Source organism: Mustela nivalis (assembly GCF_964662115.1).
Source record: "Mustela nivalis genome assembly, chromosome: 6".
In the NCBI taxonomy this organism is placed as follows: Eukaryota; Metazoa; Chordata; class Mammalia; order Carnivora; family Mustelidae; genus Mustela; species Mustela nivalis.
The window spans coordinates 87,728,125-87,741,787 of NC_139025.1; the positions used below are offsets into that span (position 1 = coordinate 87,728,125).

The 13,663-nt window shown below is 49.1% G+C and overlaps 1 protein-coding gene across 1 annotated transcript in view; it reads left to right on the top strand.

Moving 5' to 3' along the window:
• RASGRP1 (RAS guanyl releasing protein 1) overlaps nt 1-13,663 on the top strand; it is an 82,281-nt gene that overhangs the window by 35,434 nt on the left and 33,184 nt on the right. The window contains exon 3 of the mRNA XM_082735613.1: nt 11,842-11,947. Within this exon, the coding sequence (XP_082591739.1) occupies nt 11,842-11,947 (106 nt within the window). The remainder of the gene's footprint in view (nt 1-11,841; nt 11,948-13,663) is intronic.

A 13,663-nucleotide genomic window follows, 5' to 3' on the forward strand; every position in this document is an offset into this window, starting at 1 on the left:
AATCCTAACTACAACCAAGGAAGGCGACGGGAGACTTTCAGGGTAACTTCTATCCAAGGATGAAAGAGTTCGCCGAGGTACCTTTGCCATACAGGGTGAGGTGACCATGGTTTCATACAGGACTGTTCATGGCAGAGAATTTTAATCTGAGAACCGTGTCTTTGGAGAACGACCACACTCGGTGTACTACTGTTCATGTCATCACAGACCGGTTACTTCATCCCCATCATGTCCCGGAACAAGGGGCCCAAGGCAAGTAGGTCTGTTAGGATCTAGTCACACATTGAGAAAAACTTTTTGAAGAAGGTTGATCGTGGGGCTGCCCAGTCCGTCTCAGGGAGGCCTCATGTTATTTCACTGTGTGGTATGTGGGAAGTTCCCCAAGTTGCTCCTCAGTACCTCTTCAGCCTGTCAACGAACATGCAAAAGAGGCCCCAAATTTAACAGACAAGAATGAAGCGATAGGAAGGCGCTCCAGTGAGCTGGAGTAGAGTGCTGCCCCAGATTTTCCTGCCTGTTGTGTTGGCACTATCTCTCTTTCATTGGGTCCACCCCCCCCTTGCTGGCCTCTCTCCCGGCCACCTGCTGGCAGCCGTGTGTGTCCTCTAGGGAGCTGGGACAGGCCTCTGCCGGGTGGATTCCTGTGGTGCTGTGCTGGGGAATGATCGCTGTGGGAGCCAAGTAGGCTCTGCTGACGGCAGCTCACCCAAGAATCAAGTGGTGGCCCAATTCCCCAGGCAGACAATTGAGTTGTTCCCCAGGGAATAGAGCCAGAGAAACGGCCGCGCATGGCGTTCAGTGGATGCTACCTTCTGAGAGTTTGAGGACATGGTGTTATCCCAGAGTCAGATCACTGGGCCTGCCTGGCACCGGTCACAGCTTTCCCTCCCCTGGCCTGTTAGTGACAGCCCAACTCCCGCCTCAACTGTGTCTCATTTGCAGAACTAAAGAGGACAGCTTCTCTCACGACTTGTCAGCCCCCAATTCTTCAGACGTGACAGGCCCAGACTGAGGCAGCGGTCCCCAAGGAAGGCCGCCGTCTTGCTCAGCAGAGACAACACAGCTAAAAGCTCTTTTTCACGTTAGGCAGTCCGTGCACTTGGTTAGACATTTATAGATTGCAGTCACTCATCCAAAAAATCTGGGTCATCTTTTACATAGAGCTTCACGCATCGGAAGAACAGCCATGCCCAGGGAGGAGTGTTCCTGCTGCTGGCTGGGCCAAGGGAACAGAGAGAGAGCACCTGCTGCGCCAGAGAGGGGAGGTGGGCCAACCCGGGAGGGCTGGGAGCTCCCCAAGGGCCTTAGCATTTCCACCCACACAGCCACTGGCTCCGCAGGCATTCTGGGTTCTGGCTGTCCTAGCTAAATGGTGCCAGTAATAGCTGCTTTGTGTGGATGTCATGAAAAGTGGTAGGTTTAAGTGTTAGGATATCCAGGGTGATTTTTAGAGAATGTACCCTAACTGCAGTGAGAGAGCTGGTCCGTACAGGGACAGAGCTTCTTGGGGAGAGAAAGAGAAGTAGGGCTGTGGGTAAGGGGGTTTGCCTTGTACTGTGGAGGGCTGAAAGGCAGGGCTCTTCCCAGTATAGCCAGTCTTCACCCATTCGCATACTCCTTGAGGAGACACTTGTGCCAAGGAAGAGCCCTGAGCAGGGGTCAGAAAGCCATTCCTTCCCAGGAGCCTCCACTCACCAGCCCTGTGACCATGGCCAAGGCATAACACCTTGTTTCTTCATCTTTAACATTGAGCCCACGGCCCCGGCCACAGCACAGGGTTGTGAAACTCCCACGTTCAACACAAGTGATTTTGTTCGTGGAACCTAAGTGCAGTAAAAACCAAGTATTGCTATTAGGCGTTGTCATCTGCGGAGGCCAGCGCAGTTCTCTGTCCACTGGCTTCAGGAATGGTTTGCTCATGTGCACATTGTGTGTGTGTGTGTGTGTGTGTGTGTGTGTGTGTGTGTGTGCGCGAGCGCATGATGTGTCTAGGTGCTGTGCCACTTGAAAATGCCTGCCCCTCCTCATACCCCCACCCTGCCCCAACAGGATGGAGAGTAGATAGAATGAAGGGAGGAGGCACAGGGGCTTTTCCCCACCAAGTGTCTTCCTGGGACAGGCCTGATGGCACCAAATCCCCTTTATGATAGAGGCTGACAAGCCAGGTTTTCACCTTCTCTCAGTCCCTGTCCCAGCGGTTGGGTGGGAGTAGGGAGAAGAGGTGAGCCTGGCCAGCCCCTTCCCCACTTGGGGAGGACTCTGCCTCTAGAGGCCTATTGGTCAAGTTTGCAGGTGCAGGTCATGGTTAAATTGAGGCTTATGTGTTGTCCATGTCGTGGTGTCCCCCAGCCACTGCAAATAAATAATTAAAGCCAGTTGTCACCGAGATCCTCAGAGCCCCCGGACGCCCTGCTGGGCCACGGGTTAGCAGATACTCTGCCTACATCTTCACGATCCCATGGCCGGCCCCGCACCTTTGGCCTGGCTGTGATGGGCCAGGTTATCCCAAAGGGAATAAGGCCGAGGCTGGATTTACAGAGAACTGGGAGCGTCCCTCTTCCCAAATTCTCACCTTACATTAAAATTTTTGTCCCTGGTTTAGAGCATGAACCACAGGCAAATTGCTGTTGTAGCTCCTGAGCAGCTTCACCCTTGACATCCTTCTCCACCAGCGGAGCTTCTGGGTCTGGATTAACTGTTCCTTCCATCACTAACCAAGGTCCAGAGGGAGACGAGGATGGGGGTGAACATGGGTTCAGGAGCACCTGGTAGGAAGGAACACCGCTGCTGGACAAGACCACCCTTTTCGACCTCAGGTGGGCTGCCAAGCCCTGCACCTGCCCACCCCCACCCCAGCATGCTGGCTTGGGGGCCCAAGGACCAAAAGCAAGACCATGGTGGTACCCGACACATGTTCTCAGCTGTGCAGGCGGTTGGGAGTTGTGGGAGTTCAGGGTACGGAGCACCCCCTTCTCTCTTCCTGTGGACGTCCTGCCCTGGTGGCAGCTGTTAGTGCTAAAAAGCAAAAGAAGGAACGGCAACAAACTCTTGACGTATCCTTCAGCTTGCTGATTTATGTATCCTCTCCGAATGGGATTTCTATTGTTGCTGTCAAGTAGATTTTGTTTCTTTAGAACATTTATCCGGTGTTACGCATTTACGATTCTCTGTGTGTCTGTCAACTTCTCCCTGGATCCTGTCTTCTCATTTCTGGAGACACTGACCTCCACTCACGATTTCTGCTCTGCTTGAGGCTCTAGATCCACTTCTGCCCCCCATGCTTTTGACCCTAGAGTTCCCATTACCGTTTTTTCTGGTCCCTGGTTTTGACACAACTGCTGTTTGATCTGTACCCCCAAGACCGACAGCTTGCCTGCTCGCGGTATGCCAATTTCAGATCTTCTGCCTGTACACTCAAAATTCTCCACATATCAAGAGATGTCCCTGGAAACCAAAACAAAGGAGAAGCAAAGATTGTGTTCTGCAGTTTCTCTGGTGTTGGTCGTATTTTATGTCCATTCTGCTGCAAGTCATTCATGCCTCATGCCCGGACAGACATTCGCTGTAGGAAAGCAATCCTCATCTCTTGTCAGCAAGAAGCGGTACCTGGAATGCAGCGGACTGCTAGTTTGCTCTCATAGGATTCCAATCATTAGGGAGCAGTTCATTGCTGTCAGAGGCAAATAACTTATTTAAGATAAAGCCACAGAAAGGAAGAAGAGGGTGTGCAGACCCGTTGAGGGGCAAAGGGCTGAACCAGATGACCTCTTGAATCTTCAAGTTCTGAGTCACTTTTCCACAGACACCAAGATGCTTCCTGAGCCATCATGACTCTATAAGGTCTCTCCCTCCTCCGAAATTTGCCATTCTTCTGTGTGCTCGCTCTTAACATTTACTGCCTGGTAGATTATGTCTTGGGTGTGCGTCTTACTCCCTAAGTAGATTGCGGGCTTCTTAATGAGGAGAGGTTTCCGTAGCTCTCCTCAGCTCTCCTTTAGGGCCTAAGACAGTGCCTCCCCCAGAGTAGATTAGTCACCAGTAGAGGTTAATTGCATCAAAAAATGTTTTTAGTTGAAATGGAATGAAAAGCCACTACATAGAATAGTTGGGGAGCCATATCCTTTCCCTGGAAAGGTACAAGTAAATGATAGATAGTCGCTTGCTTTCCTGAGTTAGAAGGTTGAGGTAGAAAATGTCAAATGTCTTTTCCACCCCGAGATTTTGTGATTCCATAAAATGTAGCTATTGTTGCCACGGAGCCCAATTTTCCTAATGGAAAATGGTTTTTTTTTTTTTTCTTTCTTCTTCTTCTTCTTCTTCTTTTTTTTTTTTTTTTTTTTTGGTTCATAGATAAATGACTGTCTAGAAGCCACATGGCTTTTCTTTTTGCTTTATGGACCAAATGGTCCACAGGTTTGATGGGTCCTTAACTAATATACTTCCCCAACAGCATATATTACTCCCCAGGTCTAGTGATAGAGTATAGAAGACTGACATTTTGTAACCCGCTGAGGTTTCAGCCCCCTAAAGAAGTCTCCCCTGAAGTGTGAGAAGCAGATGGTACTGAGAAAATATGCACACTTTCTTATGCATTGCACATTTTACTTATTAGAATTTTTAGTATGATCCCCTGCATTTTGAAAAGCCTAAAGATGCAAACAAAATGAAATTATTCATTGAAATATTTAAATCCGCTTACAGCGATTATATCGAAATATCAAAATTAAATCCCGCAGTCTGGAAGGTAAATTCTTCTTGACCACCCACTTAGAAATCTGACTTTCAAAGGGAGGCTCTTCTTCTCAAAAAAGAAGCGCTTGTTCGTCAGATGAAGTCAAGAAGGGAAGGCGCCCTTGATGCGGTCGCACAGAGGCTGAGCATCACACTGGGGAGGGACGGCGGCCGGAGCGAGGGCAAGGGAACGTGCCAGATTCCTCTTGGCTGGAAAGGAGAGCCAAGAAGCGAGTCTGAGTGTAGGTGCAGACATGCTCCTTCCCTCACCCCATTCCTGCCTCGCTTTGCTGAGTGAGTCACCCACTCCTGGCCTTACCATTTGCCAGCCTTCACGCCCACAGAGAGCCTGTGACGATTACCACGCCGTGGTGGGGGAACATTGTAGAACTCTGGAAGAGGGGGTGCAGGGTAACAGCGGAGAGCAAATATGGTTTGGCATCTTAGGCACAACACCCTTCTTATCTTAAGGGCAACTTTAATGATCAGTGTGTATCAGCCAAAGCATCCAGAAGTTTTTCAGAAATCATCAAGAGTATAAAAACTCTTCTTCCAGGCATGCATTGCTTCTAATCCAGCAGCCCAGCAGCATGTCTTAGACTCAGCCCTGAGCACTGGAAGAGATCTTGAAGCTGGTCTTCTTCAGCCCCCTCTTCGCACTTGAATTCCCTCTCCTAACTGATGGCCGCGTGACAGGCAGCTGCGTCTCGTGGAGAGAGCTGGAGTTCTGGAATCAGACAGACCTGGAGCCAGATCTGGATCCTCGCTCTTTGTCTGTTTGACCTAGAACACATTACCTCATCTTTCTATACTTTGATTTCCTCGGCTCGCAGTGTGGGGCCACACCAACATTGCTCAGTTATTTTAAGAATGAGAGATGACACATTAAGGAGTTTAGCGCAGCCCCTGGGATTCATAGGACTTCAGTGGGCAATGGCTCTGCGGTTGTGGGTGCAGCCTCCCCATGAGCACCTCCGTGGTGAGAGCGCTCCCGTTGTTGGCAGTCCTGGTGGTTAGAAGTTTCGGCCCCGTGTGGTGCTCAGTCCTCTCTCCTCCTCCGCCTCCCTGGTTCTGCCCCCTGGTTCCTCTCAGCCTCCCCCACAGAACAAATCTACACCCTCTCCCATAGATGGTACTGCGGACATGTGAAGATAGTCCTAAGAGCTCTCCTCAGTTTACTCTGGAATAAACCTGTTTAGTTCCTCAAATCCTTCCACGTGTCACTGGTTTTGATCTCACCCAGGACACTTCTAAGTCCTTTTCCCTAACACATGAGCATCCATGGAAAGATGCCAGGCAGCCACAGAGAATGGTGGAGATAGCAAGCCTGCGCGTACTGAAAAAGCCCGTTACTGTGTCTACGGCTCCCCTGAATGGTCTGATGCATACCCCACAAAGATCTTCATTTTCCCTGCTTTTTACCATAGTATCCTGGAATATGACCCTACTACCTCGGTGAGGAAAGGAGCATTATAGAAACCATGTTGTCAGATGCTGAATTGGAAAATTTAGCCACCCACCATGGGGCACCTGGGTGGCTGAGTCAGTAAAGCATCTACCTTTGGCTCACATCATGATCCCGGGGTCCTGGGATCGAACCCCATATCAGGCTCCCTGCTCAGCAGGGAATCTGCTTCTCCCTCTGCCCCTCACACCTTTCCCCCCCTCACCTTGCTTTCTTGTACTCTCTCATTCTCTCTCTCTCTCAAATAAATAAAATCTTAAAAAATGAAAAGTTAGCTTCCTCATAATTGTGATAGATTTGATGACGTTGTTACACCTGTCCCCCATTTTTCACCTTCTGTGTGTCAGTGATGTTCTTCATGTGACTTTAAAGTTCCCACTCTTTTGCGGGGATTCAGCAGTATGACTTGCTTTGGCCAGCAGAACGAGACAGAAGTGACAGCATGCTACTTCCAAGCCTAAGCTTAGGAGGCCTTCGTATTTCCAGTCACCCTTTCATGCCCCGCCATCACCATGAAAGAACAGAGCTCAACCAGCCAGCTGGTCCTGGGTGGGGGTGGCAGGGTGTGGTCGTGTAACAGAGGCCCCCAGCAAAGCCCAGCCTTTCTCAGCTGACCTGCCAGCCAGTTCACTCGAGAAAAAATAATTGAGTGCTGTTTTAAGTCACTGAGGTTTGGGGTGGTTTGTTATGTGGAATTTCCGTGGCAAGATCTCACTGTTACAGAAATTGGGCCAGAAGACAGGGCGCAGCGCTAACCAGTTCCAGGCGATTTCTGCACCAACACCTGTGCAGTGAGCATTTTCCCCACAAGCATTTTTGCTGCATAACTAATCAGGTGAAAAACAATTTGGCCATAAAAGATAAAAATCTCTCTCTCTCTCTCTCTCTCTCTCACACACACACACACACACACACACACACACAGGGATATTCATTTAAAAGGACATGAGAAAACATGAAAACTGAATAACAAAATTAAAACAACTTTGTTGCACAATACAAAACATTTGAGTGCCCTTAACATGTGCCATGGCAGTACTGTGCAGATAACTGAGTGTTTCTGTGTGCTGTAGCAAAGCAGTCTTCAAAGTCTTTCATACTATAGCTTTTTTTTTTTTCTTATGGATTTGTCTCCTTGCTAAAACATCCTCCATCAGGGGCACCTGGGTGGCTTATTTGGTTAAGTGTCTGCCTTCTGTTCAGGTCATGATCTCAGGGTCGTGGGCTCAAGTCCCACATTGGGCTGTCTGCTCAGCGGGGAGCCTGCTTCTCCCTCTCCTACTCCCCCTGCTTGTGTTCCCCCTCTCTGTGTCTCTGTCAAATAAATAAAATAATCTTTAAAAAAATAATAATAAAATAAAATATCCTCTGTCATTAAGAGAGGTACCAGTTTCCAAATACCAGGAGGCATATTTGTACCTGAGCTGCAGACCGCATTGTGAAGCCCTTCTCCACTCCTGTGTGTTCTTGGCACATTGTCCTGTGTCTGTGACGGACATTCCAAGTTCTGTGGGAAACGTGGGCTCAAAACTCGGTACCACTGTATAGACCATTGTGAGGGCTGAGCATTGCCTATAAAAATGGGGAGCACAGCAGCATGGAAAAATGAAGCCACACTGTCAACTGGGGTTTTTTTGTTTTTGCTTTTTACCTTTTACAGCAAAATTGCCTTAGTTTTGCCTGTTACTTATATGATGAAAAAGCTTGTGGCAAAGATGCTTATAATGAGAAACACCTGACATATCCACTGTGCCTCACTAAGCTGAGAAGAATTCATAAAAGATTAATGAAATGAGGGCCCCTGGGTGGCTCAGTCAGTTAAGCGTCTGCCTTCAACACAGGTCATAGTCTTGGGGTCCAGCCCTGCATCGGGTTCCCTGCTCAGCAGGGAGTCATCTTCTCCCTCTCCCTCTGTCCCTCGCTGTTGCTAATGTGCTCACACACACTCTCTCTCTCTCCCCCAAATACAATTTTTTAAAAAACCTTAAAAAAAAAAAATGAACAAAACTATAACCATCCTAACAATACTTCATAACAATGATACGTCATGTTGTAACCTCGAGGGTTTCTTGGTAAACTTCAGCCAAGAAGAAAAGAAATACATATATTATTTCATCAGTGAAATAGGTAATGACAAAAGCAAAAGCAAATCCAATATCCAAAGACCTAAGAAAAGCGTTGTGATACAGTTCACTCATTTACTCAACAAATGTTTATTGAATACCTGCCCTGTGTGCTCCCTGTTCTAGGCCTTGGAAACAAGGCTGTGGGAGAAACAGGGCGGGGGCATCACACAGCTTGTATTCTAGGGGAGACTCAGAAAATAAAAATTGAAAAGATAACTTCTAATCCTGGTAAGTGCTATGAAGACTCTCAGACAGGATAATGGCTACATCAGCAGTTTAAGGAAGACCTCTTGGAGGGTGTGACATCGGGGCTGAGACTGGAATGACGTGCAAGGCCAAGGGAAGAAAGGCCACAGTGCTGGAAATATCAAACGCAAGTCTGTGTGTTAGGAAGAAACTTGGAGGCTCTGAGGTAGAAACAGAGGTATTTCCCCTCTGAAGAGGAGCGATGTGGTATGAAACGTGGGAGAGGTTAGAAGGGGCCAGAACTCCACTGGCCACAGCAAGGGGTTTGTGTTTCATTACAAGTGGAATGGAATCTGTTAAAGGGTATGAACCCCATGATCTGACCTACGGGCTGCCTCTTGGCTTCTGTATGGAGGATGGACAAGAGAGGAAGCGGGGGGTCATTTGGGTTCGTGCCTCATGGTGCTGGTTACAACTAGTCTGTGCAGTGGCAAGGATGGGGAGAAATGGACTGGTCCGAGGCTCATTTTGGAAGTAGAATCAAGACCCGCTGATGGACTGGATGTGAGGGCAACTGAGAAATGAAGGAGGACTTCTAGGTTTTCTGTGTGGGTAACTGAGGACGGTTGGTGGTGCCATTTCCCGAGATGAGGAAGAATGGAGGAGCGCTGGACTGGGGGGAGAGAGAGGTCAGGAGCTTTGATGGGGTGAGTTAGGTTGGAAATTAACTCTGCGTTGCTTTGCCAAGGAGGGTGTTGGACATGTTAATTTGGTACTCAGACTAAAGATGGGAGTTGGGCAGTCATCAGCAAATAGATGGCGTTTTCACCGAAGAACTAGATGAGTTCACCCTAGAAAAGAAAGTTAAATTTTTTAATTTAAAATTTAAGAAGTTTCAAATTTTTAAAACTGTTTTTAAAAGGAAGTAGGAGGGCTAAGCCACAGAGCATGGTGACATTTAAATGCTCAGCAGAGGAAGAGGAGACAGAAGAAGAGTGTGAGAGAGAAGCTGAGACAGTGTGATGTTATGGAAGCCAAGAGAAGAAAGTGTTCCAGGAAGGAGGATTGTCAACTTGGGTTGGGTTGGGTTGAATGCAACCTGAATCATGAAGTCAGACGAAGCCAGTGAAATAAACTTATTAGATTTGGCAACGTGGAGCTGGTTGGTGGCCTTGAAAATAAACTGTTCACTGGGATAACAGAGGTAGAAGTTAAAATGGTTTGGTTGAAAATGTAATAGAAGGTGGGAAATTGATCTGGAGAAATGAAGTCCTGGAGCTGGTGAGAGCCTACAGCTTTGTTACATTGTGTTTTTTATTTTTTTTTTTTAATGATTTTTATTTTTTAAAATTTTTCTTATTTTTTTTAAAGATTTTGTTTATTTATCAGAGAGAGAGAGATCACAAGTAGACAGAGAGGCAGGCAGAGAAAGAGGGGGAATCAGGCTCCCTGATGAGCAGAGAGCCTGATGTGGGGTTCGATCCCGTGACCCTGAAATCATGACCTGAGCTGAAGGTAGAGGCTTAACCCGCTGAGCCACCCAGGCACCCCATGTTCCACTGTGTTTAATGGTATGGGTGAGGAAAGCAGGAGAGAGAGAGGGAAGTGGATGACGCAGGAGAGAATGTGGACAGAGGCAGTATCGGCATCCTCGAGAAAGAAGGAGACTATGTGCCTAGTGGAAGCCACGGCCTCAGAATGGCCTCCCGGGGAAACAGGGGAGGGCAAGCAGGGGGAGGAACAGCACGCACAGAAATCGGTGGATTCGGTGAGGGGAAGGTGAGTGATCTGGCCCCTCGATGCACAATTTTTCCATGAACTGTGACTTTAGGTCATCATCTCGGGTGAGCCAGGACTTCCGAAACCGGAGCCCAAGTACACGGTGCCCTTCATTTATCGTCCGGTGCCCTTGGAAAGACTGAAAACGACAGCCTCTTTTGCATAATGTGTTTTAAAGAGCTTTGAAGTGCTACAGCATATCACATCCATTCTCTCCTTTGATGCTTTGAATCATCCAAGTTCCCCTCCGAGGATCGAGTTCACACGGCTTGGTTGAAGGAGAAGCACTGGAGTGAAGGAACCACGTACAGAGATGGGGGTGGAATTAAGGGATGCTGGACCCAGACTGTCACCAACCGGATGTCATTGTCCCTCCCCCGTGGGCCAGGGGTCCGTGGGGATCCACAGGGTTAGATCCCTGAGAGAGCTGGTGTCATGAACGATAGGCCGTTCACTGAAAAGACCTAGAGCTGCTGTCAGGGAAGTGGTACCAAAGCAGAGAGGGCACAAGAGAGAAGTACTGGGACGCCTCTCTCCTCCTGCCCCTTGCTGATGCTTCCCCAGGGCTGAGCCCACCTGGAAGCTGGCTGGCAAAGTGAAGCAATCCGTGCAACACAGCCCCTAACACTTCATGGTCTAAGTGTTGAAAAGATTTTGGAAACCACTGCAAAGGGAATCTGTATACCCAATGCCCGTGTAAAGAATGCATCTGACCATTTGGTACCTGCTGGGATTAGGAAAACCTAGCTAAGCGTGATCTTTGAAATGAACCCAGCCATCATCTCCAAATGTCACGTTTGCCTCTAGTCTTCCTCCTTTATTTTCATCCGGAGGCATTTTGCCCATAAAACTAGGAAAGCTTAGATTTCCCTCAATGGCAGGAATCCCTTCCACGGCCGTGAGAGAGCCCTAGAAATGTATTCCTATGGTCACCTGTTCTTGTAAATTTTTCAAAGTTCAGGTGTTTAAATGTAATCTCTCTCTCTCTTTTTTTTTTAAGATTTTATTTATTTGTTTGACAGACAGAGATCACAAGAAGGCAGAGAGGCAGGCAGAGAGAGAGGAGGAAGCAGGCTCCCCACTGCATAGAGAGCCTGATGCGGGGGCTCGATCCCAGGACCCTGAGATCATGACCTGAGCTGAAGGCAGAGGCTTTAACCCACTGAGCCACCCAGGTGCCCCTAACTGTAATCTCTTTAAGACTACATATTTTTCATTCTGACCCTAGAAAGGACTCCCCCACCCACCACCTTATATGTGCTTTGGACTGCATAAAACTTGAATGTGTTTCTGCTTTCAACAGAGACTCGAGTGTATGGTGCAATGTTTATCCCTTTCCCAAGATCTTACCATCTTTCTGGCGGGGTGGTTAATGCAGCAGGGGGGTAAGAAGCAAAGAAGGGGGTTTTGTGGTGCTCAAGGCAGGGAGAGAAGGCAGTAGAGCGAGTGGCGAGGCCCCCACTCCAGCCCTCTACCTTCCGGTAACGGAGGTTGTCAGCAGGGGACTCCTTTCTCTCAGGGGCCATGCTCAGATGCCGCTTTTTGTGTTTTCAGATGCGGATGGAAACCTGTGTCGGAGTAACCAGCTGTTGCAAGTCATGCTGACCATGCACCGAATTATCATTTCCTCTGCCGAACTGCTCCAGAAGGTCATCACCCTATATCCTTCAGCACAGTGACAGGCAATCCCCCAGTGGGATTCATTCAGAAGTACCTCGAAGTTTGAAACTTGCTTTCGTTCTGAGTGGTTTGGAACCACTCAGAGTGGTCAGTGGGTTCACATGTCCTTTCGGAGGTACGGGGTTTGTGCATGGGGGTGTCGACACCTGTGCGTCACTGCAGCTGGGCGGGGCAGTATCGTCCGTGCTGACGGCTCGGGCAAGACGTCCAAGAAATCACTGGCCTTCAGTATGTCTGGCGAGTAAAAGTCCCTTTCCCGTAGGTTAGTCAAGATTCCTGTTCGTCCGGTGCAGGTTGACATGGGTGCGGCCACCACTGCAGTGATGAGCTGGCTGTGCTGTCCCATTCCGCCCCCTTTCCCCGGGCTCTGAAGAAGGGTCTGTGACACCACAGCATCTGACACGGCCCCTGGTGCTTTTATGCTTCAGGCAGAGGCGCTGGCTGGGGGCCAAGCAAACCCTGCTGGATTTTAACCTTCCTACAGGGTGTGAATCCCGTGGGACGGAGAAGGAGCCTGCCCTCTCCCTCTCGTCCCCAGGGGACGCTGTAAGCCTCGGCCCTGGAGGAAGGACTGCAGGTGGGGGGAGACCGTGGAGCACCTGCAGCCCGTGCCCTTGGCATTGAGTCACGCCTGGTGGCTCTTCTCATTCTCTGCCCCTCCCCTGGCCCCTTCCTTTTCACCTCATGGCACACAGAAAAATAAAAGTCACCGGAAGAGACTGAGTCCTTCTCTAAACCTACTTACAAATCTTCACTTGCTGTATCAAAGGATTCCAAGGGTGGAGTGTTGGCAGAGGTCTGTGTAGTAAGAGCTGCAGGTAATAAGTGGGTGTCTGGTCTGCAGAGAATTTTCAAGCCGTTACAAGGCTGACTCAGAGGCGGTTGATTTCTGTTAACTCCAGGTACCAGCAGTTCTAAGCAGTGTCAGTGGTTAAAACCTCCTCAGTGAGAAACTTGTTGCTCTAAGGACTGAATTGTGCCCCGTGACTGCCTCCACCCTGCGCAGACCCCGCTCCCTTCCGCACCCCGCAGGGTCTGACCCTTCACCTGTGTCCCCTCTTCTCCACTTTGACCTCTGCCCCTTCAATGATACCTGCCCATCCATCTAAAACACATTCAGGTCTCCCCAGCCTAGGAACTAATTCTCCACCCTGCCCTCCCTCCCCTGTTAGGGTTAGAAATTTGATGCACAAACCTCCTAAAATAGTCTGCATCACTATCTCCCGTCTCTGGACTCGCACTCACTCCTTCCCTCCGCTGGGGCCCCACCCCGGCACTCAGACTTTCCTCTCATGTCACCACTAGCCTTCTGGTGGCTCAGCCCCTTGGCTCTTTCCTGTCCCTATTGACTCTGGGCTTTGTGGACACCCCTCCACCTCCCCAGGGCCTCCCCTTTTTGGGCGGCCAGTCCTTTGTCTGGCCTCCCATCTAGCCCCTCCTCTGAGCCCCTCTCAAACAGGGGGACAGCGTCCTGGTGTCCTTCTCCCTCTACCTCCTTCCCTGGGTGATTTCCCACCAGGATTTCCACCTCTGTCCCTCTGTGCTGTGGCCTTTCAAGTCTGTGTTTCTTGTGTGGTTGCTTTTTTTTAATTAAGTTCAATTAATTTATTGATTAATTTATGATTAGTACATGACTGAACACATAGTACATGATTAGTTTTTGGTATCGTGTTCAGGGATTCATCAGTTGCATAGC